This window comes from Nannobrachium achirus, assembly GCF_963921795.1.
Source record: "Nannobrachium achirus genome assembly, chromosome: 12".
Lineage (NCBI taxonomy): Eukaryota > Metazoa > Chordata > Actinopteri > Myctophiformes > Myctophidae > Nannobrachium > Nannobrachium achirus.
In genome coordinates, this window is record NC_137832.1 from 36,930,097 (window position 1) to 36,957,736 (window position 27,640).

The following is a 27,640-nucleotide window of genomic DNA, read 5'->3' on the forward strand; positions in this document are numbered from 1 at the left end:
GCAATTGGTGACCCATCCGATTCTGTGACCTCAGAGCCAAACTGAGTGCAGTTATGTCATGGCAGCCGTGGCGGGCTGGAATTCTATAGGCAACCAATCGTGGTGCAACACCGTGACCACACATGTATTTTCATTATATCTTCAAAGAATAACGGCCCGTTCTTCACGCCAAGCATTAAGTGTGAACGACCGTCAACTTATGCTTTGAGTATTTGCATTTAGATTGTGTCAGGTCTGTTGATATTGTTCACAGATTCACACCTTCCATGATAAATACAATGAAAAAAATCGCTGTCATTAGCATTGTTCTCATTGCCCTGATTGCCTGATATAGATGAGCAAAAACGTTGCACTGTCATCTCTCTGAACAGATTAGGGTAAGCAGATAGAGCCATGGCTTGTAAAAACTGCAGGCTAAAGCCAACTCAGCAACAAGACTTAGCTAAAATGCTATTTCGCTAGCTAACAGTAAACTCTCTTTACATCAAATCAAAACCAAAACCCTTAAGACACAACTGACAAAAAACACTTTACAAACGTTAGTTTATTAAATAGATTCTATCATTCTATAATAATAACAATAGAAGATTTGCCCTCACCTACCTCCATGTCTGTAGCAAATGTTGTTTACATCTGATGGAGCTGTGGTCTGCAGTCTGAAGCCAGGAAGAAAACGAAGTCACGTGACTTCGGTCACATGACTTTGGTCACCTTCCGTTGACAGTGAAAATGATTTGTATGTGCTACTGAAATCCTCAGGGAAAGCCTGGTGAGGCGAGGTTTCATACATACTAGTGAAATGATATATACATGCTATTAAAATAATGTATATATATTATCGAAATAACTTATATATATAGTACTAAAATGACTTTTTTGATTACATGTGATTTATTTGCATATAGTAATGAAATTATATATATACATGCTATTAAAATCATGTATATATACTATTGAAATGACTTGTATATATATAACTGAAATTACTTGTATGAATACATGTGATTTATTTGCATATAGTAATGAAATTATATATTGCTATCAAAATAATGTATATATATAATATCGAAATAACGTATATATATAGTACTGAAATGACTCGTACGATTACATGTGGAACTCTTTCATACATTATACTGAAATCACGTATGCATAGCACTGAAATGATACGTTTATACATCATTGAATTCATTTATACATACTAGTGAAACTACTTGCATGAATATATGTGAAATACAATAAATTCAGTTGTACACGTACGAGTGTTCAGTAATATATATGCAGCCTTTTCATGGGTGGATGTGTGAGTGTTTCAGATATATATGTGTAAATAATTTTGTACGTATGTGTATATGGCACAGAAGTATATAGGTATGTGTATGTGTTTGTCATATGCATGCGTAAGTGTTCAGTTGAGTATGTATACGGTTTCATATACGAACGCGCATAGATTTACTAAGTATGTATGTATGTACGAGTGTTTCAGTAGTGAGCGTAAGAGTGTTTCATTATCGAGCGTATAACATTTCATTAGTATATGTAAGCGTGTCTCAACAGCGTGTGTCAAAGTGTCTCAATATTGAATGTAAAAGCATTTCAGTAGTACGTATAAGACTGTCTCATTAGTGTGTGTAAAAGTGTCTCACTATTTTTGGCCTAAAGGGCCCCTCATATGAATGAGCCATCACTGGCTATTGCTTTGAAGGAGTAAAGGCCATAATGCAAAATGTCATGCACTGTATAATTCCTCCTATAATGCCCAACAGTATTAATCGTACCATACTCAGTGAAAGCCCCAGTTTAGCTCCGAGACTGTGGAAAATGAACCCAAACCGTGAAAGCACAACTATAATTAGCAACAAGTCCATTAGCATTCATTTTTGCACTCTCAGCTTAATTGACGCTGAGGACTTTCTGTGCACTCTCACTCTTCCTATACATATTTTACCCCTCCCATTATTTCTCTCTCTCTCTCTCTCTCTCTCTCTCTCTCTCTCTCTCTCTCTCTCTCTCTTTCTGTCCTGCTCTGCACAGAGCAACATCAATTATAACTTGCAACATCAATTAATAATAGGACTATCAGTGGCGTTTTTTGCTTCAGGAGAGTACAAATGAAGATGGAGAGACAGACAGACATACAGACAGAGAGAGAGAGAGAGAGAGAGAGAGAGAGAGAGAGAGAGGAGAGGAGTCAGTGATAGATAGCGAGGCTAAAGAGAGAAGTCAGATTAAGGAGGACAAAAGAGGAAATTGAGGAGATGAAAGAGACAAATGGAGATGAGGGGAGTTGACAGACTGAAAGCATAGGGAGAATGAGACAGGGAGAGGGAGAGAGAGAGAGAGAGAGAGAGAGAGAGAGAGAGAGAGAGAGAGAGAGAGAGAGAGGCAGAGGCAGTTTTAGTGACAGTCATTTCACCCTGTGGCTGGATTTATTCTCATGTTGGGGTGTGTGTGTACATGTGTGTAGGTGTTTGTGTGTGTTCATGCATGCGTCTTTCTGTGCCCAGACCCTTTTCCAAAATATCCTCTTCAAGCCTGCGGAAGTAAGCAGCTCTAGTTCTTTTGGCAGCGGGAGGGCAGCTTTCACTTCATTTAGTACAGTAGCTGCTGTTCTGTTGCCAGAACTGCCCAATCATCCCTCCAGGCTATGGGATGTAGTCTGTCCTTAGTTGGCCTATCAGTGAACTAGCAAGAGAAACTAATTTAAAAATTAAAAATCTTAAAATCAAAAATTAAAAATTTAAATTTAAATTTTACATTTTTAAATTTTAAATTGCTAGCAGCGGGACGACTTTATTGGCATTACGACAAATTCGTAGACAAAATGGATAAAAAATGATTGGCTCAAGATTTCGAAACTAAATAAACGAACAAATTTAACGTGTGTGTCTGTGCCATGTCAACTGTGAGAGCTCTCTACTCAGTCTCTCTAACGTTTGATCCAAGCCCCAGAGCTTACTGACTGTCTGCAAGTGTGAGTGAGTGCGTGTGTGTTTGTGTGTGTGTGTGTGTGTGTGTGTGTGTGTGTGTGTGTGTGTGTGTGTGTGTGTGTGTGTGTGTGTGTGTGTGTGTGTGTGTGTGTGCGCGAGTGAGTGTGTGTGTGAGAGAAAGATGCACGTTGTGGTTGTGTGATACAGTATGTATACTGTATGTCTGATTACTATAATTATGAAATGATTAATGAGGGACAGAATCTTACTTTGATCTCCCGTTGTCACCCACTCATATCACTAACTAACACTCTTCTGCACTCCTCTGCCATGCATCTATCTTTTTTCTCTGCACTCACGTATCTTTTGAGCTCCATTACGTGACTCTGTGTGTATGTCCATGAGTATATTTACTGTGTTTCTCCATTAGCCTATATAAAATACTGATGACGAATGTCCCTATCCGTAGGTCCCTTTTCTGACATTATAATGATGAGCACATATTTATACATCATTCATCATACATCACCAACATACAGTACCTAGTGTGCTACTCGAACCCACACTGTTTCTTCAGGAACTGTACTTGTGTGATTTTTCATCTCTCTATGACCGCTCCCTAGTTTTATTCCGTCTTAAGTCTCAATAGGACGGTGTCGCTCACAATGTGTTCCATGTTGATGCATTGAGATTAAAGAATTTCTATTTTTGGCAACACTGTTGTACGATGGAGAATACATTAAGCATTGCTCCTACTCTTTTTATCTGCTTTACCTTCTACTCTTTCCTTGCTAAATAAGGCCTAATGTTTATGTGTTTGTGTGTGTGTGCGTGCGTGTGTGTGCGCGTGTTTGTGTGTATTGCGATGCATTCCACAGCCCAGCAGCCCTACACCATGTGCTTCCGGGTCAAGTTCTACCCTAACGAGCCAATGAAGATCAAGGAAGAGCTCACCAGGTAAACATTGTGATTGGCTGGTAATGTTATGCTCACCAATTCTGTGTGTAGTAAAGTGATAGATACATTAAGCATAATAGCATACTGTAAAACGTACAGTATAAAACAACAAAGTGAGGGATAACAAAGGGTCAATGAAGTCAACAGGGCCATAACAATTTCCATGAAATACGGTGCTGTCTGACACAGATCAGCTGAGATCGCGCAGCCGAGAAAGGAGTGAGGGAATGGAAAGGCTGTTTTACATTCATCATGATGTTGTAGATTGTAGACAGAGAAAGAGAGACCAGACCGTTGAAAGAATGAAGTCCGATTTATACTTAGCTGCGTTCTGGTGCTGTGCACCCAAAATAGCAGATCGACTACGCGCTGTGAGCCGTAGAGGCTATTTGCAGCGCATAACAAAGTATGAATCAAGCCTGATTGTTCTGTGAGCCATGTGTTATGCACTAATGGGCCTGTTTCCTCAGTTTGCTTAACTGCTTTCCTATAGTGGACAGTCATATACATACAGTACATCTACACAGTAAAGGCTCAATCATACTCCAAAGTGGGGTGATAAGCTATCACCGCGTGTAGTTTTCTAAAGTCCGAAAACTACGACATTACGTCATTAGCCGCGGTGAAGCGGCTTCACCCCAAACCCAGACACGTCTTCCCTGCTTTTACTATCCGACAATCACCGCTTCACCTGTTCACTGATTGGTCTAGAAGCTTGGTCTCTCTCTCCTCCAAGCATCAGAGGATCTGTTTTCATCGTTCTAATGCACTAATAATAATAAGAAGAAGACGTAGAAGAAGAAGAAACTTTGTATAGCAGCTTTCATTAAAAAAACATGCAGCTCTAAGTGCTTTCCATTATAGAGAAAAAGAAAAGAAAAAAAGAAACCGATTTAAGGGAAGAAAACAATGACAAACTTAAAAAGAAAACATCTAAAAATCTTAGGCAAAGCACATACGGTAATCCATCGATAAGAAAGTTAAATGGAAAACAAAATGACATAAAATGCCTTAAAATGGTGAGAAATGGTGCTACAGAAGGGCTAAGTTAAAAAGATGAGCCTCCCTCTCTAATCTCTTTAGGCAAAATGTTCCATTATTTAGGAGTACCACTGCAGAAAGCTGCATGTCCAATTATTTTGGATAGGGTTCTGCATATCTAGCAAGCCTGCCAAGATCTAAAGGACTTGTGAAGGAGCATCTAACAACAGGGAGTTAGTGATGTAGGCCGGACGGTTTTGCCAACGAATCTAAGCACAATGGTGGGGGCGCGGGGGGCTGCAAGGGAAAGGAGCGCTTGTTTTCGGTGATGACGACGGAGGCGCGCCGTCTCAGGCGTCCATGAGCCACGTGCGACAGTCGCATGAGCCAACTCAGCGACGTTACCGAGTTATGAGCCGTTATGGACAGAATAGTGAATGACTTACTTACTTACGTCCCCCGACATTCGGCACCTCCTCACGGTCCAAGTGAACACAGCGAAGCGCTCCCTAGCTCCTTACCCACCACTGGCCCCCACCGTTGTGCTTAGGTTCGTTGACAAACGCCAGGTCGCGGCCCTAACCCATTGAGAGCTTTTTAAACAAGTAGAAGGACTCTAGCTCTAGTAGAAGGAAAACACAAGGAGCTCTCTTTTTTGTTTTTTTTCCCACAGTCCAGTAGCAACGTTCAGAATATAACTGGCCTGTAAAAAGGGCATTGCAGTAGTCCAGCCTACTTGAGAAAAGAGGAATGGTAATATTTTGGCAATATTTCTGAGTTGAAAGAATGAGATGAGAACTGCACAGCGGCTTCAAATCAGAGTCTAAAATAACACATAGGCTTGTTACTTCTAGTTTTATCAAGGGAGGACGTTTTTCACGTCTTTAAAAGTGCTCATCAAACCCTCCTACTCTTTCTCAACTCCTCCATCCTCCATTTTCTCCCCTGTTCTTTACTCCACCTCAGCTATCAGATGTTTTCCTTTCCTCTCCTCCCTCTCTCCCCTCACTTCATCCCTTGTGTTGTGTCCTCCCTCCTTACCTTCTGTCCGTCTCCCTCCTCTCTCTCTCTCTCTACTTTGCCTTGCCTGCCTGCCTTTCCCCACCCTCTCATGATCACTGCCATCTTTCATCCCACCCTCTTTTCATCTGATGACATCTTATCTTTCCCTCCTCTCTTTCTGGTGCTTCCTTTTTGCACTCATGCACCCAATCTCTCCTCTCTTCCTTTCCACGTTTTGTTCACCTCTTATCTCTTTTACAGATATAAGCCTCTTCTCCTCCCATTCTCATCTCTCTTCTATAATGGTCCCTTTTCCCCCAATATGATTCTCCCTTTATCTCCTTCTACCCCAGTCTTCCATTTCCACTCCATACTGTAGGCCAGGGTTCCCCAATTAGTTTTCCCCAAGGGCCGAATTATGTCTAGGGTACCAAGCCGAGGGCCACAACATTGCAGGGGGCGACGGTGGCGTTCCCACTACTCGCAGCGACAGTTCAGATATCGTCTTTGTCGGGTGAAAATATTGTATGTCCAAAACCGTTCGTTTTGCATTTATCATTTTAAAAATGATTTAAACTAGTGAAAACAGCCGATCTACAAGCACACAACGCCTCGCACAGCGAGGCGTTGTGTGCTTGTAGATCGGCTGTTTTCACTACTTTTGTGCGACGGCCTTGTATGATGAAGCAGGGCTTTAATTTGTGAAAGAACGTACACATTTGGAGACAGAGGTTTCCACCCGACAACGACGATATACTAGTGTTGTTGCTACTCACCATCATTACTGGGGTTGGTGGGGGCCAGACAGTAGCCCCCCGTGGGCCGCAAATGGCCCGCGGGCCACCTATTGGGGAACCCTGCTCTAGGCCATAGCGTGTTCTGCCCTTCCTTGAGCTCTCCCTACCTTTGGTCTTTCCAACTTTCTAGTCTGATCTTTTATTTCTGTTTCCTTCCTTGCAATTCTGTCTTGTTGTTGGCTTCTTATGCATTTCCTGCGTCCCTGCATTGCCCATCAACTCCTCCTCTGAGAGCACCATTAGGCTAGTGGTTGTATTGACTGCAGAGTGGAGCAGAGATGTTTATTTGGCGCTAAGCTGAGCCTGAGAATGGATGTTTCTGAGTTGGAATGCGACATTCAAAATCCATTAAACTTAGGTCTATATAGCTGCTTACAACAGCAAAATGTGATGACACCTGATGGGTTATTTTACAGTATGATCAGTGTGTGCCGTTTTATTTAGGTAAAAGTTGAAGTACAATTTCAACATACAGTATAAGACAAAGTATTAAAGTACTACAACATGATTGTTTACCCTTTCCAATAACAAATAATCTCTGTGTCCAAGTCTGGCTAAAGATTAACATTGTCTGTTGTTTTTTTTATTATCCCAGAACATTAGATTTTAGCCTTAATTAGCGTCTCAGTACGCTTAACAGTCTCATACACAAATGCAGATGCATTATATCAAGAAGATACTGTACACTAGCATAAACATAAAGCTGCCTTCGTGTTGGAGAATTACAACAACAATAAAATATTAAACTTTAGTGGTTAATCGATTTGTTGATTTATTATTATAATCTTTTAAATATCTTGATTATTCGATAAGTCGAAAAACTAATCGATAGAATAGTCCCTGAGAATAATGCATAGTTACAGTCCTAAGTGCAACTATCCTCTCATAGGACCTCTCATTCTTATCAAAGTGGATTATTCCATACAATGTTCAAGTAAATGTCATCCTGCCAATTCTGGTGTGACACGATTGAAGACCCTGGACATGTAGGGAGTGTCATGTTGCCCTAGTTTTGTTCAGGTATTAGGCTAGAAGTTATCAAGTTTATTCCTGGATTCTGTCATTTTATTAGAAATTGAGTACTTTTTTACCCCTCATTCCCATTGTTCATTCCCAGTTCGTGGGAGCCCAAATCTTGACCTGGAAGCCATCAGGGCTCATGACCATAACACATTTTTGATTTTATGTCAAAAAAATAATAATTGAAAGCCGCACAAAATGGGTAGTTCTTAAATATAGTATATGATATAACCAGTAAAGGACGAGGTTGCGCACATTGGTGCTTGCACATTCTGCTGAGCTGGTCGAGTCATCACTGTGATGTCAGAACAGGTCAGCTATATCCATATATGGAATCTGTGAGGTCAGATGTAGAGGTATTGACCAGCAAATTAATTCTGTCTTGGCCATATGAGCATTGCCAAATATGGCCTTAATATTGATGACATCAGGGATCTCCATATATCCCTGATGTCATCAGCCTGCCTTGGTCATATATGGAGCGTGACAGTCAACAATGTGATGTCACAACAGGTCAGCTATAGACATTGAGGCGTTACTGACTCACTGACTCACTCACTGACGGGCAGGATCTGCTGGGTTTCATAGTAAACTGTGACCTACAGTCGCAATAACACAGAATCAAAGGTTTCGTGGTCATCATGATTCACCAGGAACCTGAAAAGGTTGAGAACCACTGCTCTGGGACATGTGCATGTCACCATGGTAATCCAGCCAGTAGTTTTTAGATGATGTCATTTTCTATGAAAGGGATGAACTGACTGAATGACCAACAGCGCTACCTGCCACACCACTTGCAGGGCTAACAATAGCTCTCAGAAAGTCCAAATATATGCAAAACTGGACCACACACCTCTGAAAGTCATAAGTGTGATCAAGGAAAGAGGAAATCAGGACAGAAGATGTGAGGATTTGCAAAGTGATTGTTGAACTATTGTAATGAGGTTGTTTGTATTAGGTCCCTCTGTCTCTCCCTAAGGACTCGCTCTATTGTCATCACATTAACACAAAGCCATGAAACTTCAGTTTCGATCTTTTTTCTCTATCTGAAAAGGTGCCAGTTGGTGGTCATAAGCCTAAGGTCAAGGACAATTATTGGTCGAAGCATTGTCGCACAGGTACTCAACTTCTGAACTACCGTAAAAGGATGAGGCTGATTGTGTTTAATTCATGACCTTCAAATGAGTAGACACACTACCAAGTGAAAGGGGATGAGCCACAAGGCTCAATTATGCACATGCACCGCATTACCCTGGTTTGTTGTAGGATGTCACAGTAAAATCCTGAGTGTCCATTTAACTCTGAGATTGTACAGATGTAACTGTATGAACCCTTGGGTTTAGATTCGTACACTCAAGAGTTACAAAAGGATAAATGACCACTGAGGATTTTACTGTGATGGCTAATCCCAGTTAGCCCACAGGCTGACACTTAATAAAGTCATTTCAGTACAGCAGCTTCGCTTCATTCAATCTTTAATGCTTTCCCTCTGCTCTGTTGGCAGTGCTTTACCACAACTTAGTCTTCACCAAGTTTAATCATCGAGTCCGTCGGTGATCCTTGAATGCGTGTGTCTGTGTCTTTGTGTCGCTCTCTGTGAATGTGTTTAAAACCCCTGTGCCCAATTTCTGAAAATGTATTTTATTCCTAAAGCCAGTGATTTTCCAACTTTTGAAATGAATGGGATAAAATTGTCTCTAGATAGAACACCAATCTACAGTACATCCTCAGTGTTAATTTAACTCTGAGATGGACCTGTCAAGGGTTCATTCGGTACCATTTGTACACTCTCAGAGTTACAGACTTGTAAAGCCCCTATCAGAGTCGATACTGCGGCGAAGAGCTATCCACCGCAGTGTAGTCTTTTTGAGTCATAAAACTACAACGTTCCGTCATTCCTCGCGGTGAAGAGCTTTCTACCGCAAGTCCTGACACATCTCTCTGTTTTTACTTTCTGACAGATAGGCTCTTCACCCCGTTCACTGATTGGTCGATCTAGACCAGTCAGTCACAGTGTTAGGACTTCACCGTGACTGACTATGATGGCCTTCACTTATTTTCTGACTTGAGGTGGAAAGCTTTCCACTTAAAATTTGCGGTGGATAGCTCTTCACCTTGGACTATGATAGGGGCTTAAGTGTCCATTTAGACCCCTGGTGGTCTCCAGACCCCAGTGGTGTGTAAGCTACTCAGGTTTCGTCTGGAAAACCCCCAAAGAGTGCTTTTCTCATAGATATCCATGGCAACACATGTCTCCAGTTTCAGCTTCATTGTGTTTCCATGTCTCCTTTGCAACATGAGACCCATTAGCATGTGCACACTTTGCCTCCATGGGACAAGTTACCATGGCAACTACTGGTCGCTGTGGTAACGTAGATAGTCTCCATAGTAATGCATACCTTGTTTCACAAATCACCATAGCAACCGGATCCAGCTTGTTGTGTGATTGATGATAGCGAAACGATTGAAGGCACTGAGACGTGAAACACGTCGGTTGCCTGTTGCAAAAATTAGTACTTGAAAGATATAACGTGAGTTCTGCCATGTTTCTCTTTTGATTGATGACAGTCACCACGTTAGTTATAGTAGTGTGATACCAGGGTTTTTATGGATTTATCTAATGTCCTGTAACCTGGAGGGGTCATTTTACAGTGGGAATATCGAGGATGCCATATTCAATGCATAAAGTACAGTATACAGCAGGGGTCTTCAACGTTGTCAGGCCAAGGACCCCTTAGCTGAGAGAGAGATGAAGCAGGGACCCCCACATAACCTTTTCTTAGATTCCATATAGTTTCATCATTTAACAGCACAATCATCAATGTATCTTGGATTCATGTCAATTTCAGTTTTTAGATATTTAACCACTTGAACCGTCAATACTTAATAAACTTGACCCTTCAGTCTGTTTTTTCCCCTCTACACTAAACCTCGCTGCGAGGCGTTGTGAGCTTGTAGATCTTCTATTTTTGGCTAAAGTTATCGACGCTAGGGCTCAAATGGTTAATATAAAAAAGGAGAAAACAGCATTTTTATCACACAAAGATTTGGAGGACCCCCTGTAGTAACTCTGAGGACCCCCTAGGGATCCTAGACCCCCTGTTGACCCCTGTTGAAGACCCTTGGTACACAGTATAATGCCACAAATTAGGTTATGGCATTATATACAATACAGTGCCTGAAGGCTCATTTTCCTGATCTTTTTAAAATGTTTGTGTTTTTTTATGTACTGTACCGGAGCTCTAGCATCCCTTTTCTAAGTGCAGAAATTCAGCAAAAACAGCAGATCATAGTACCGTATAGGGCCCTGGGGGCCCTAAGGGTTTGCAGTATGATATGATTAAAAAAGTGCAATATACAGTATGCGGCCTATCTTGTGACCTGAAATGCTCCTTGCGAGCTGAGGAAAATAGTACATACTGTATCTTACATTATCGTCATGAAAGCCAAAAGGCTCCTCAGAGAATCTGTAACCCTGTCAGACCAAAAACCTTTTATCTCCATCACGTCATCAATTCCTGCATGGCAGAAAACCTTCTGACTTTCAAATGAATGTTCATGAAAGCAAGCCATCCCGTGAAGACCATAGATACAGCTTTATTGTCTTGACAAAATTGTAAAAGTATATATATATATATATATATATATATATATATATATATATATATATATATATATATAAATCTCACTACTCCAAAACTGGAGTTATGACTGGAATTGTTTTATGCAACAGCTTCGGTAAGCTACTTGCCCACGCTAGGCTGGCCAAGAGGCTATGTCTTGTCTTTAAGAGGCTCACAGGTTCTGCTTTATACTCCTTGATCTTCTCTTCTCTTCTCTTCTCTTCTCTTCTCTTCTCTTCTCTTCTCTTCTCTTCTCTTCTCTTCTCTTCTCTTCTCTTCTCTTCTCTTCTCTTCTCTTCTCTCTTCCTGTGCATGCGTGTGTGTGTAGGTATCTCTTGTACCTCCAGTTGAAGAGAGACATCTACCATGGCCGTCTCCTCTGTCCTTTTGCTGAAGCTGCCTACCTGGGAGCCTGCATCGTACAGGGTAAGTCCTGTTGTCTGTTGACAACAATTAGATTTGATCTACACCGTAAAATCAAATCCAGATTTAACTCTTGAGAGTGTACTATTATATAACCAAATGCAAAATATAAACAAATCTACTCTTACGGACAGTTACATTTAGTTGTGGGCTCGCCTGAAAGGCGAGACTAGTATGTTGCGTGAGTTCCGTCGCAGACAGTACAAAGGCATGGCTCTTAGCCAATGAGGTGTGGAAAATCTGGGAGTGGTGTTAGCACACTGCAGAATAGATAGTACGAGCGAGCCCACACTGTTTCGTAGGAACAGTATCTCTAGTTACATTTGTACTCTCTCAAATAACAAATGGATAAACATACATAGCATTTTACTGAGTATATTTGATGTAGCCTTGCAGGGACTTGCAGAGAATGTTAGAGAGGCAGGGGCTAACATTTCTAAAAGGGCCTTTTGGTGGTAATATCGAAAATAGCTGACCTCCAAGTACAAACTGCAATCATGGTCTGGAGAGGGCACATTTTACAGACGGATAAAAGGGCAGGGGCTCAAGCCCCCTTTGATGTATGTGTGCAAGTGCCGATAGCCCTGTACACAATCAATGGAATTTGATTATTGCCAGTGACAGTTTATGGACTTTAGTTTATTATGTTACAAGTTAACCTACATTGATAATCAATACTGTAAAAATCAATGTACTCATTTATTAGGTGTATTGGCACAAGACAACTTCAAGTGTGATTGTTTTGTCGAGTACACCTATTTATCCTCTCTGTAGGTCCATGCCCTTTCTTCTATACACTGATAATGATTTTGATATTAAGGGTCATCTCAGAGATAATCTGCACCATACCATTTTCCGATCAGGGAATGATTCAGTTTCGCTTGAGTACACATTGGCCTTTGGAAAACCATTTTGTTCTGCCATAGTCTGACTCCTTCCTAGATACAGTAGGTATTTGTCTTCCATTCGGGCTAGTGTGTCTCACTGTGCTCAATAATTGAGTGTATCTTTTCCCAAAAACTCACACCCGGTGTGTTTAATGGAGAGAGACAAACCGAGAATGTAAGAAGTCAGGTTACATGATTTACTCATCACATTGAGCAGTTATCCATGACCCATCCTGATTAATTTATGCTAGTAACAATGACATTGAAATATGCAGTTTCAACATTGATGCCCTGTCTTACTGTGCATGAAGTAAGTTGCTGTAGAATATGCAGGGGGAACAATAGCATCCAAAATTGTCTTTTCCCAAGAATAAAACATATCTGTAATTGAACTCCTCTTTTGTCATACTAAACTCAAGGATGCCTCAAATTTGCGCTGTGCATATCAGGTCTTATCCCCTGCAATAGCTATTGTTATACAGTATAGCTATCTCTCTTCTTTTCATGCTTTTACCCAAGGCATATCTTGAAGAGGCAGCCGACACAAGTAGGGTGCAACAGTTAATCAAACTAATTGATTTAATCGATTGTAAAAATAGATCTACAAGCTCACAAAGCACCCCCTTGTGACACGAATGGAGCTTGTTGATCGGATAATTTCACTATATGCAACACCTTTGTACAACCAAGTACATACTATTTAAAATGTGTTTAAAATTTCGATTCGCTAATCGCTAAGAAGATAATCAATAGTGGCAGCCCTAGACACATGCACAATAAAAAAAAATGAAGATGAGCCTATCATCTCCAGCTGAACATCAGATCACTCATAACCTGGCATGTACTGTACCACACCCCAGGATTACTGGAGTAATACAGTAAAGCCATGACACATCCTCTTCTATTTAGATCAGGGGTTCAACGTTTTCAAGTCAAGGACCCCTTAGTTGAGGGACAGATGAAGCAGGGACTGCCCACAACCTGTTCATAGATTTCATATACTGTAGTTTCATCGTTTGACAGCATAATCATCAGTATATTTTGAATTCATGTAAATTTGTGTTTTCAGATATTTAACCATTTGAACCGTCAATACCTAATAAACTTGGCCTTTCACTCTGTACTTGGTGTGCCCCTCTACACCAAACCTTTGCCAAAAATAGCCGATCTACAAGCTCACAACGCCTCGCGCTGCAAGGCTATTTTTGGCTAAAGTTCTCAGAATATGGACACTATAGTATAGGCTTCAAGTGGTTAATATAAAAAAGGAGAAAAACAGATTTTGAGGACCCCCTAGGGGTCCCAGATCCCCTGTTGAAGACCCCTGCTTTAGATGCTATTCAGGCGGTCCCTGCCTGGGTAATGTTATCAGGTCCACTCAGACACCTCCAGAGACATTCAACTTGTCACCAGGCCGTATGTCTCTGTCTCCACTCTCCACGCAATGGATCTGGAACACTCTGGCCCACTCAAGCAGTGCGAGAGAAATGTGACCTGACAACTTGTAGATCAGCAATTTTCGTATAATTTGTCATACAACAAAGTATATAGGGCTTAAGTGGTAGAATAATGTCCCCGGTGCTCCCCGAGGACAATCACTGCTAACAGAGCATTAAATGAGGGTGCCAGGCATCACTTGACGATAAAAACCCAACACTGCAATTGTCTATGCTTTTATCTTCATTCACCAGTTATTAGAATCCTAACCATACTTTGACATGAGCTGTGAGACAAAACACATAGAACCTCTCAGGGGCTAAACATGCAGTACTTGCTTTCATTTGGAATTAGCTGAACTACATCTCATAAACTAAGCCTGCTACTTGATAGAGGAATTAGTGTATTAGTGTAATGCATTAGCCCCATTCTATGATTGGTTTGTGTCCTCAGAGACTAGAGTGTGATTGGCTCGGTTATCTCACCACTCGGTTATCTCTACTGTTCTTGCAGTAGAAGGGCAGGTCCCTATTCCTCTTATTAGGGTGTTGATTAACATGCTGCAGGATAGTTTGAGGATTATCGTTTAATTAAACTCCAGACAGTTTCCATTTAACCTTCAGTGAGACTGGTAATTAACATCCTGGAAGCACACGTGACGGGGCTGTTTCTGAAAATGACAAAGTGTTAACTGTTGCTCATTAACAAAAGGGAAATTGTTGAGAATCAAATGTAAATGTTTAGTTTTGCTTACATTATCTTTGAATCACAGCAAATTATCTTGAGATCCATCTATCTGTTTTCATTTAATTGGCATTATTGATAATAGCAAACAATCAAACAGCGTTCCCAGATTGGTAATCGTGTAGAGTAGACCATAGGCCTACATGGGCAACTGGCGGCCCGGGGGCCACATGCGGCCCCCACCTTCGCTTAATGTGGCCCGCAGGTTAATACCGGAATACTGATTGATATATATATCTACAAGCTCAAAACGCATCGCAGCGCGATGCGTTTTGAGCTTGTAGATCTGCTTGTAGATCTGCTTGTAGATCTGCTATTTCTACTGACAGTTCTCAGGTCATTTCCTTCTGTTGACCCTTTGTGTCTCTCTCCAGCTGAACTAGGGGACTATGACCCAGAGGAGCATCCATCAGATTACATCAGAGACTTCAAGCTTTTCCCCAAACAGTCCCTCAAACTGGAGAGGAAGATCATAGAGATACACAAGAACGAGCTCAGGTACAAACACAGAATGGTTTTTGATTGTCATATAGCAGCTATCCTTATACTGTAAGTCTTTGATGGGGCATGTCTGATTTTATATGCGGTGCGTTGTCCACCTCTGCGGTTGATTGTTTTATGTTGATGACGGCGTGGATTTTGCCACGCATGACTTTCACATTGCAGCGAAAACAGAGAAATATTGAAATATGGTTTCTGCCTGCATGACAGTGGCAGACCGGGGTTCAAGTGGTTACACATGTACAATTCAATTTGTTTCACACAATGCTTCCAAACGGAACTCCACAACCCAACGGATGATATCACTGCTGGGCTCTGTCCACTCAATCTTTTTTATTGTCTATGGTGATAGATTACCTATTGCCTCTGTATAGTGCATAATCCCTCTGCTCTGTTGAATTATTGCTCACATCGTGCTCATCTCATATGCAAAGAACAGTGAGTGCATGACCAAAACATAGCAATTAGAGAGCATCAAAGGCGCATCCATTATTAGACGGATGCTAATGAGCAGCATGTGCCCTCTGTCTGTCGCAGTGGGCCTTGCTGACAAGATTTACTGGGTGTGTTCTGGTGCTGTACTGTGTTGGAGTGAGAGTACAAGAGGGGGAAACGTGTGTCTTAATGGGTGCCGTGGAAGGGTGAGGGTATATGCCTGTGCGTGCGTGTGTGTGCGAGAATTTGTGCATGTGTGAACTGTGCAGCAGGGACGTGCTGGGCCCCTGATTCAGCCCGGGAAAAAGAGTTGGAGAGGCCCTCATTGCGCGCTATAGAGAGAGATCTCTCTCTATAGCGCTGCTGCTAATCAAAGATTTGTGACAAAGTGACAAGCCAGTGGGCCAATTACATGAGTTATATTTCGTTGCTGTCGGCTGGAAACCTTGTAGGTCCAAAACCGTTTGTTTTGTATTTATCATTTTAAAAATGATTTAAACTAGTGAAAACAGCCGATCTACAAGCACACAACGCCTCGCACCGCGAGGCGTTGTGTGCTTGTAGATCTGCTGTTTTCACTACTTTTGTGCGACAGCCTTGTATGATGAAGCAGGGCTTTGTTTTGCGAAACAATTTACACATTTGAAACTTGGAGATACAAGGTTTCTGCCCGACAGTGACGATTTACTTTGTTGGCCGCTCAGCCCCCAAAATGGAACGAATGCCGACATTTTCCTAATGGCCGGCCTGGACCGGCCGGGAATGAACCGGCCGTTCGGGAGTTGTCCCGCTTTTCCCAATGGCCAGCACGTCCCTGTTGTGCAGACATATCTTCACTGTCAGGCAGAAACCTCATTATGTCCCAAACTGGAAAAGTAAAAAAAGAACCCGTGTTACAACTGATCCAATATAGTTATTATATAGACAGAAACACAGACACTTGACAACTTTCACTTAAAAAAAGGAGCAGAAATAGTTTTTGCTACTTTTGTGTGACACTGCAGTATAGAAACAAAATAGACATGCAAGGTTTCTGCCCAACAGCAACGTTATGTAAGTGTGTGTGATGTATAGAGGTTTTTAAACTACATTTTGATTTAGTGGTGCCGTTGAGTGTCAGTGAGTAGACACAATGAATCACTCCTTCACATCCTTGGCCTCACAGCACTTAGACTGATGAACACGCACGTGCCAACATGGCCACCAGACAATATGGCAGGATGTGTAATATGTTACCCGGCCCAAATGTAATTATGAAAACGAGTCACAGAATCAGAATTATTCTTATTGCCAGCTATCTTTGCATAGATGAAGATTATATCAACAGTAAACGCTGGAAAATCCTGTTTCCTCACAGGTCCAGTTTCACAGTTAAAGGATTTGGCTGTCAACGCATATAGTACATCCTTAAAGAATTAGTTGACATAAGTTGATGTTAAAATGTTGTATAGTGCAATAATGACACCATGGTCATCTGTCACTTTGTGCAGGCATAGACAGAACAACCAACACAATAGTGGGATATTTCTTAATGAGCAGGTTGTCTCTGTTTTCAGATTATTATTATTTTTATTTCAGTAAACCTCTCCTCTCCTTCACTGTAGGGGTCAGTGTGCTTCAATGGCTGAGTTGAACATGCTCCAAAGGGCCCACACCCTAGAGACCTATGGAGTCGACCCCCACCCCTGCAAGGTATAACTTCTTACACTTTAGACCAGACCAAAATCTTACCCATCCAAGAAGTCCTAGTACTGGGCAGTTGTATTCATCCCCTGACATATGTAAATGATTGATAAAAAAATAAAATAAAATGTATAGCAAATATGGATCTAAAAAGCATGTATTTCCCAAGAAGTCTAAAGTAAGAGGGGCATTTCAAATGGAGAAAGCTTCTCAACAATCAGTATTAAGGCCCATTCCCACTGGGCCAGATAACAGATAAAAAAATCTCTTTCTCCAGATATTTTTCCATTCAAAGTGGATGGTAGATACAGATAAAAAAATTATCTACCACAGATATTTGCCACAGATACTTTTATCTGTGGCAAATGTTTTTTTTTATCTGTATCTACCATCCACTTTGAATGGAAAAATATCTGGAGAAAGAGATTTTTTTATCTGTTATCTGGCCCAGTGGGAATGGGCCTTTAGGGGTGTAACAATATAGTAACTGAATCGAAAAATAGATTTTAATTTGCAATGATCTACTATATCGATATGTAAAAGCATATATCGTACCGTTTTGGCTTTGTATCGTATCGTATTGGTATCGGTTTACAATGCAGATAATCGGTATCAAATCGTTTTGCAGTGCAAATAATTGATTGTATGGAAACTAAGTATTTGCGCCTTGTATTTAGCAATTTTAAGAATGAAAATGAAAAAGAAGGGTTTAATTACTTTTCCATTCCATATAGCTAATCTTTTTTATACTTTATTGAGTCAAGAGCTTGTAACATTCTCTTTAAATGCCTTTTCATTTCATTTCATTTTCCTTACATTTTGACCCATTTTCATTTTTTATTTTTTTTTGTGCATACCGGTACCTTCACCTACATAAAACACAAAACAACAACACCGAGGGAAAAAGACAAAACAACATAACCTATGTACACACACATAATCCACATAACAAAAACAAAAACAAAACAAAAAATATACAGAGACCAAAAAATAAAAAATAAGATATAGCTAATCTTAGGGTTAGGGTTAGGGTTAAATGTGTGTAATCTCTGTGTTCAGGTCAAGGTGCAGGTTTGTCCATATGTGTTGAAATTAGGGCTGGGATGCGATTAAAGATTTTAATCTAATTAATTACAGACTCTGTGATTAATTAATCGCAATTAATCGCATTTTAATCGCACATCGATATTTGACCTGAGAAGCATTTTTTTTTAGTAAAACACATTTTGTTGTACGAGTGAATCAACAAGTGAGTTTTTTAAATCTAAATTTCGCATCCACTGGGCCAAGCAAAGCGCTCTGATTGGCTACTTCTCCCTTTGCGTTTGTTGTCTCTTCTTGGTTGGTGCATCACTATGATCGGTATGCCCGAAACTGAAGGTTCTGTGGTGCAAAAACTAAGTGCGATTAAAATGCGTTAATTTTTTTAATCGCGTTAATTTTCTGTAATTAATTAATCGCAATTAATCAGTTAAAGTCCCAGCCTTAGTTGAAATATAATATCCATGTATTTGAGAACACTGTGATTTGAGAATCACAGTGTTTACTTATTTATATCCTCAATAATAGACTTTTCCCTTAAAACATGCACTATTGACACGTTTCACACAGATTTAATATCTTTGCTAAATAGTTACTATATCAATTTTAAATCACTGAATCGAATTATATCGTATCGCCATGCATGAACCAATATCATCCATGTATCGTATGTACTGATGCGTCAGTATCGTTGTTAAAATGTATCGTTACACCCCTAATCAGTATGTAAATTGCTGTAAATGTCAAGGAGAATAGAGCCATAAAATGTGTGATAGACCGTTTCACAAGACAATTCTACTGATTATCCCTCTAACAAATTGCCACAATTTTGCACATTGCCCATGGGTATGCCTACACCATCCAGCCATATGCTACAGTAGGTTTCACTTAGCCTTGTTTTTTTAATCATTTATCAAGGGGTATCCTTTTGACCAAGAGGACCGCCTGGTTGTCTGCCAACTGCTTGCCTGCCCAATTATGAGTTCATGACCAGCTCTTTGTTACTTGTCATTTAATGCCATAACTCACTCTTTCATCTTTCCAGTCACATCTTCATGTGATACCGCCAAATAAAATTCAAGTACCACTTAAGCCCTACTTTATATTTGGGCCTACATTGGTGCCACACGCTGAAATGTTTAGAAATATTCATCTATAATGCCATGCCCAAAATATATGAGGGACACCAGGTTGGAAGTGGTTACGTAGAATCATAATCTCTTCTAGCTCTGGTCCATAGCGTTAGTGGAGTTCTCCCTAACGCTATGTTCCTCTACATCCCAAATCCTTGGCAATCTCTTCCATCTCAGGTGGCTCTCCTAATGTTTCTTCTATTAGTGGGGCAATGGCGCTCATGTCATGGTGAAACCCAGTGGTGTTACCATGGGTTAGTTCAGAGAGGCTTGTATGAAAGAGCCCCATTATGTATGATGTATTGTCACTCATAACTCCTCTCACCCCTCACACTGCTCTTCAACCTGTTGGCCAGGGTACACCGGTGGGCCGCAAGGGCATTGCAAGTGTGCACCCAAATAATTGGCAAAACACAAATATTTTAATGATAAAACATTGTTAAAAAAATAAAAAATAAATTGAAACTTAAAGTATACGCCGCAATCGATTGTTTGATCATTATAATACACATGCTCTGAAAATGCATGTGGCCCAACCATCTACACACGTAACACTAACACTTAACGTGGTCACTGGTCAGATGGTTGGGCCGTGGACACCTTCAACATGATCCATAAAAGGTTTAGAACCATTGCTCTACTACTAGACACATCCCTTCTACGTATTTCTCTCTGTGTTAAACATCTTCTAAATCCACATTCTCCCAGCCTCTCTTTCATGGAGATCAATCCCTGTGGATTTTGAATGTTACAAAACCACCCATGGGCAGATCAGATGCTGACATCATTGGCAGTGCACTGAATTTCTAATAATGTTATGCCATTCGTGAGACATCCAGTTATCTGTTTATTGATTAGATGTCCTAGCCTATATCCTCATGCCCTCTTGTCCTTCCTTTACCTTGTCACCACAATTCACATCGGAATGCCGATTGTTCTTAAATGTCAGGGATCAATATTCACTGATTTAAGATGCTATCATGGCAGTTGAAACATGTAGAGTGGACTCTACACGTTCCACTCACAACAGAGCAATAGAAGTCCATGTTATTTAGCTGGCTCTCTTCAATAGACTGTAATGCATCTTGTTGTCAATTTCACACATAATGTTGTTCCATTCTTAAAAGTAAATTATTTGTTCTAATACAAGTTAATTTAAATATTCTTACTTTGCACCTTTTGCTCACGGAAAAGCATTTTTTAATTCTAATAATGATGATGACCAAATGTAATATGACACTGATTCTCTCTTATCCGATGTGTTTCTTATTGCGACCGTCAGGGAGCAGTTTACTATGAAAACCTCCACCGGCCGTCCGTCCGTCCGTCCGTCCGTCGGTCACACGTCACACGTCACACCTTTGCCCTGCTCATATCTCCGCATCAGTATGACATCACACCACATGTGTACACAAACCTTTGTGTACGTTGCTGTGGCAACAGTCTGTTGTTGCTGGTTTGTTAGTGTACGTTAGCAACCACCTTAGCAACCATGGTTTTACCCTAGCAACCAACTGTTTACCCTAGCAACCAACTGTTTACCATAGCAACCATGTTTTTTTACCCTAGCAACCAACTGTTTACCATTGCAACCACATGGGTTAGGGTTAGGGTTCAATGAGTAACCATGGCAAACTGTCAACTGCCCGTATGTCTTGATAATTGGTAAAACAAACTTTTGGCCTATTTGTGGAGATAAGCGACCAACGGTCGCTTATCTCCCGATTAGGGAGTCTTACTGGTCTTATATACAGTAGACCTATATTAGTGTATAAAATGGGACAGTCTCATAGACAGACATATCAAAGCATGTTAAGCAAATGAAGGGGATCATTTACATTTCAGTAAATGGGAGCAGATAGCCCCTTCTTATCTGTTCCACTCTTATCAGACAGACTTGTTATTTTGGGATGGATCATGGAAATGGTTCTTAGATCCTGCTGCTGTTGTACAGATACTGTATAGAGCTACATTACCAGTGCCAGTCAGATGTGATGAAAGACAGAGAAAACGAAGAATGAGAAGGAGAGAGTGGATGTTTATAAAAGTTTAAATTGTATAGAGATGTAGATTGCCACAGTATATCAGACTGAAAGGATTATCCATAATACATTCTGCTCTGTGGGAGCTACATGACCTAGTCTAGTGCATGCTACAGTGACGGGAAAGTGTGCCTATTCTTTAGGCTTTTCTACTCTGTGCTTGATTGACACCCACATCTTGTGCATTTTGAGCTTTAATAGGAACACAGAAAAACTGAATTTTGGCTTCTTGTACATAGGCCACCAGTCTGTTATAATAGGCTACCATGCGCCGGCGCTCACTTTTATTTGTCTTATTTCTGTGTGTGTGTGTGTGTGTGTGTGTGTGTGTGTGTGTGTGTGTGTGTGTGTGTGTGTGTGTGTGTGTGTGTGTGTGTGTGTGTGTGTGTGCGCGCGCGTGCGTGCGTGCGTGCGTGCGTGCGTGTGTATGTGCGCGTGCATGCAGGATTTTACAGGCTCCACAGCATTTCTAGGATTCACAGCCACAGGCTTTGTGGTCTTCCAGGGCAACAAGCGGATCCACCTACTCAAATGGTACTCACTGTCTGTCAGTCTGTCTTATACTGTATGACATGGGTCTTCAACGTTATCAGGCCAAGGACCCCTTAGTTGAGAGAGAGATGAAGCAGGGACAGGCACAACTTTTTCATAGATTCCATACAGTATAGTTTCATTGTTTGACGGCACAATCATCAGTGTATTTTGGATTCATGTCAATTTGTGTTTTCAGATACGTATTTAACCACTTAAACCATCAATACTTAATAAACTTGACATTCTTTTTACCCTCTACACCAAATCTCTTTGCCAAAAATAGCTGATCTACAAGCTCACAAGCTGCTATTTTTGGCTAAAGTTCTCAGAATATGGACGCTAGGATTCAAGTGGTTATTATAAAAAAGGAGAAAACATTTCTATCACACAAAGATTTGGAGGACCCCCTGTAGTAACTATGATGACCCCCTAGGGGTCCCGGACCCCTTGTTGAAGACCCTTGCTGTATGATGTGCCCTTGAGATCCTGATCTTGTTTTGTTTTGGTTGTGTGTGTTTGAGCTCCAACATCTGACTTTGTCCGGTCAAAAAAACGATGGGGAAAAACATGTTAAAGATTTCTGGGGCTTAAGTAAACTGAAGCGTGGCCTACATCTGGCTTAGATATGGCCTACAATCTTGGCACAAATGGCTCAAAGTTTATTGTACGCCAAGGGTCCCATTGACCAAGCTTCGCAGGATGCGCTGTGATTGGCTAAAGCCAGGCGCTTGATGAAATTTTGAATAGCACCGCTCGCTTCATACTAGGTGTGATTTCTTCCCAGTGTATTTCAGAACAAAATTGACTTTCATTTCCTGCGACAGGGCTGATGTCAGCAAGCTGAAGTTTGAGGGAAAAACCTTCTATGTCATCGGAATCCAAAAGGAGGTGAGTGCAGCATCCTCCTCTGAGTACGTACAGCTAAACGCATCTGACTCACAGCTTCCTCTTGTGAGGATGATGAGTCATGCACTCTGCCGCGCCGTGTGGCCGACGCCATCACGGTGATGGATTGTGCGTAGTTTTTTTTTTGTATAGCGCTGATCCAATGCCATGCTGTTAGATTACACTAGAGTTTAGGTTGTCGCGTACCCATGGGACAGGAGATCTGGATACTACTGATGCTCTATTGTGGTTCTCTCTAAGTTCTGTTTTTCTAGCTGTGTTGTTGTCTCGGTAACCTACTGGTCTACATCTGTCTCAAACTCAGCCCTTTTTGTTCTTTTTTTTCCCGTTCTTTCTTTTGTTCTTTTTTCGTTCTTTCTTTTGTTCTGTCTTTCTTTCTTTCTTGTCTTTCTTTCTCTGTTTGTTTGTTTGTTTGTTTCTTTCTTTCTTTCAGTTCCTCTGTCAGTCCCTAGTTCTAAGTGAAACTGTACGTACTGCGTAGTACTTCATGTTTAGAACTGTGACTTTTTACAGTATATGCATCTCTAATAGCCTACAAGCGTGTAAGGGTAACCTAAACACTAAAAACGCATTCATTCTGTTTGTCTATGTAATCCTGTCTTGCAACACACATACTGTACTGTATGTGTGTGTGTGTGTGTAACAGCGTGTCACTGTTTCAGATCTCCTTAACAGGCAGGATACATTGTAACAAAATGGTGGGTGTTCTACGCCTAACCTCATCATTAATGTTTACTGTATACACGTGTCTTCTTTGTTCCAAATACAAGACTTCCTCTAAAAATACCCAGTAGAATACCCAGTCAATATAACTGTTTATTCTATGGCTGTTTATTCTACTGGCTCCGCAGCAAAACCCCACCTTAAATGCCAGTACTGACTTGATGTGGGATGCGGACATAATTTCACCTTCTCTAGGAGTCTTGCATTTGGGATGCAGATTGCATCTATGTACTAAGGTTCAATACAGAGCTACAGTAGATGCTGAGCAGCAACTTTAAAGTATAAACTGTGTGATATCTGCATTTTTACAACCACGCCCCTATACAGTAGATGTCCAAAGTCATGGCATTCGTATTAATCCAAGAATGCTCTAATGTCAGATAGATATACAGTACTGTATGTATCTATCCTGTTGGTTGTGAGCTCTGTGTGTACTGTAGATCTATGCTTCCTTTGATTGTCTGCTCTGCTGCAATCCCCCAAATTCTGCTTCTCGCATTCCACGTTGACCTAACCAAGCTTTGTGTCACATTTTTATGTCTGCTGCTTTCACTTCTCAATTCATATGGACATAATACCAACAGACCAATGCCATATGAAATTTAGCTATGCTTTGGTATGTTAGATGAGTTATTTCTCTAAATACCCAGGGGGCAAAGGAAGGTGTGCTGCATTTGCCCCGACATAAAAGGTTGTCCACCAGAAATATTATCTATGACCCAGTAGGATCACAACCTATATGGACAACCCGGTCAATTTGTTCGGAAAAGTTCCAATATGGCCGCCTCAATATTAGCCCCTATTAGTTTTAATGGGGGGTGAATAGGGAAGAAATTTAAACTGAGGGATATTTCCACGAAACTTCACAGGTTGATCAATGGTATACATATGAACATTTTTTGTATTGCAAGTTTCCATGAAATCCAATATGGCCGCCACAATATGGCCGCCATAATGTAATGACCCAGAAAATAGGTTTTGCCTCTAACTTCTGAACCAGATGAGCTAGAAACGGAAACTTGGTGTCTATTTCATGGTGTCTGACCATGGGAGACTCAATGGAATAGCTAATTTTATTATTGGGTGTGTCTGGACCTTTATTGTGCATATTTGCAAGATGGTGGATTCCCAAAATAGAGCTTTAACATAATTTCTACCATGATTGTTGACTGCTTTTGCAAATACAAGCAATATGAATCCATTTGCTAAGATTTATGGCACAGAAGGGACCTGTATTATTCTTGAGTTTGCATGTTGTCAAAATGGCTGTAAACGAGATATTATATTTCCTGTCCGATTCTACTTGTAGCAATGACTTCAGATAAAATCAGAGACCAAAACAATGTATCTTAGAATTTTTATTTTTATTTTAAAAATTATTAAAAAAAGAGAGAGATTATCTCAATGAAATGAATGCAACTGCCTTTTTGGGTCTTTCACACATAGACATGCACATGCTTTCCAACAACTTCAGCTTCAGGGAAATTATAATGAACACATGATTAAAACAGACTGCATTATAATGCAAATAATTGCTAGTCACTATCACTGTCATGTGTACCTATCCTGCATCTTGTCTCCAGTCCTTGGCAACGACACCCCAAGTAGCATGCAATTCCCTTCTTCGCACATGAAGTTCAATCACCCGAGAGAGACTTGGAGTAGAACCGCTGCTCCTTCACTTGGAAAGGAGTCAGCTTAGGTGGTTCGGGCATCTAGTACGGATGCCCCCCGAGCGCCTTCCTAGGAAGGTCCTCGATGCACGTCCCACTGGGAGGAGACCCCGTGGCAGACCTAAGACCAGATGGAAGGATTATATCTCCAGACTGGCCTGGGAACGCCTCGGTATACTCCCAGAGGGAGTGGAGGAAGTTACGCAGGATAAGGAAATCTGGAAGTCTCAGTTGGAACCGTTACCCCCGCGACCCGATTCCGGATAAGCGGTTGAAGATGGATGGATGGATGGATGGCACATGAACAGTTTTTCTGGCAGCCTTTGATACAGCTTCATGATATTGCCTTGTCCATTGATATAGGACAGGCTGGCTCTGTAGATGGACAGGGGACTGCCTTCCCATCACTGAGAGACCATCCATATTCAGTGAAGCAAGGGATGTCTGGCTTCGCGATGTGTGCAGTTTTATCTATTATGGCTGCAAGAGCAGCTCTTTTCAGGTGCAGGCCAAAGGCATTTTCTGTAGGTGGCAGCAGCTTCAACAGGGTTGATCGGTTATTTAGGAACTTGTACACTCTCAGCTTTGCCAGGTCAAAGTCCTCCGAATGGTCAGCTTTTGATGCATATACAGCTATCGTGAGGTCTCTAGCCTGATTCTTGACATCCTCTGAGAGGGAATAAGAGGAATTTTCACCAAACTCCTGAAGTGCAGGGAGATCTAGACCCATGCTGGTCTTGAACCATGCCTTCTTTCCAGTGAAAAAGGGATAGCTGGTGGTATCTCTGCCACTCAGGCTGTGAATAAAGGGCAGGGCACGACACTGTGCGAGTCCAAGGGCTGAGACCATGTGATGGATAGGAAGATATGCATCCTGCTCTGTTCTCACCCACAGCTCTGGAAGGTCTACTCTAGGAGGTGGGTGGCAGCATGATATAGATGCCTATATCATGCTGCCGCCATGGTAAGGCAGTCCCCTGTCCATCTACAGAGCCAGCCTGGCCTATATCAATGGACAAGGCAATATCATGTAGCTGTATCAAAGGCTGCCAGAAAAACTGTTCATGTGCGAAGAAGGGAATTGCATGCTACTTGGGGTGTCGTTGCCAAGGACTGGAGACAAGATGCAGCAGGATAGGTACACATGACAGTGATAGTGACTAGCAATTATTTGCATTATAATGCAGCCTGTTTTAATCATGTGTTCATTATAATTTCCCTGAAGCTGAAGTTGTTGGAAAGCATGTGCATGTCTATGTGTGAAAGACCCAAAAAGGCAGTTGCATTCATTTCATTGAGATAATCTCTCTATTTTTTATTAATTTTTTAAATAAAAAAATAATTTCTAAGATACATTGTTTTGGTCTCTGATTTTATCTGAAGTCATTGCTACAACTACATACAGTAGAATCGGACAGGAAATATAATATCTCGTTTACAGCCATTTTGACAACATGCAAACTCAAGAATAATACAGGTATAAGTCCCTTCTGTGCCATAAATCTTAGCAAATGGATTCATATTGCTTGTATTTGCAAAAGCAGTCAACAATCATGGTAGAAATTATGTTAAAGCTCTATTTTGGAAGTCCACCATCTTGCAAATATGCACAATAAAGGTCCAGACACACCCAATAATAAAATTAGCTATTCCATTGAGTCTCCCATGGTCAGACACCATGAAATAGACACCAAGTTTGCATTTCTAGCTCATCTGGTTCAGAAGTTAGAGCCAAACCTATTTTCTGGGCGCTTATATTATGGAGGCCATGTTATGGCGGCCATATTGGATTTCATGGAAACTTGCAATACAAAAAATGTTCATATGTATACCATTGATCAACCTGTGAAGTTTCGTGGAAATATCCCTCAGTTTAAATTTCTTCCCTATTCACCCCCCATTAAAACTAATAGGGGCTAATATTGAGGCGGCCATATTGGAACTTTTCCGAACAAATTGACCGGGTTGTCCATATAGGTTGTGATCCTACTGGGTCATAGATAATATTTCTGGTGGACAACCTTTTATGTCGGGGCAAATGCAGGTTTCCTAAAAAAAGGCTGGTTTGCCCCCTGGGTAAAACCAATCGATGAATCAATAAATCAATCAATCAATGTCATGTGCTCTTCATTGCAGAAGCATCATCTCTGCTTAGTCTGTCTTTCTGC

General features: G+C 41.0%; 1 protein-coding gene across 1 annotated transcript in view; it reads left to right on the forward strand.

Annotated features, from left to right (window-relative positions):
- frmd3 (FERM domain containing 3) overlaps positions 1 to 27,640 on the forward strand; it is a gene marked incomplete at its 3' end in the record, with an annotated part of 96,743 nt that overhangs the window by 45,655 nt on the left and 23,448 nt on the right. The window contains exons 4-10 of the mRNA XM_080738621.1: positions 3,809 to 3,887; positions 11,639 to 11,736; positions 15,176 to 15,299; positions 17,342 to 17,429; positions 22,082 to 22,170; positions 22,995 to 23,058; positions 23,739 to 23,774. Coding sequence (XP_080594747.1) covers positions 3,809 to 3,887; positions 11,639 to 11,736; positions 15,176 to 15,299; positions 17,342 to 17,429; positions 22,082 to 22,170; positions 22,995 to 23,058; positions 23,739 to 23,774 — 578 coding nt within the window. The remainder of the gene's footprint in view (positions 1 to 3,808; positions 3,888 to 11,638; positions 11,737 to 15,175; positions 15,300 to 17,341; positions 17,430 to 22,081; positions 22,171 to 22,994; positions 23,059 to 23,738; positions 23,775 to 27,640) is intronic.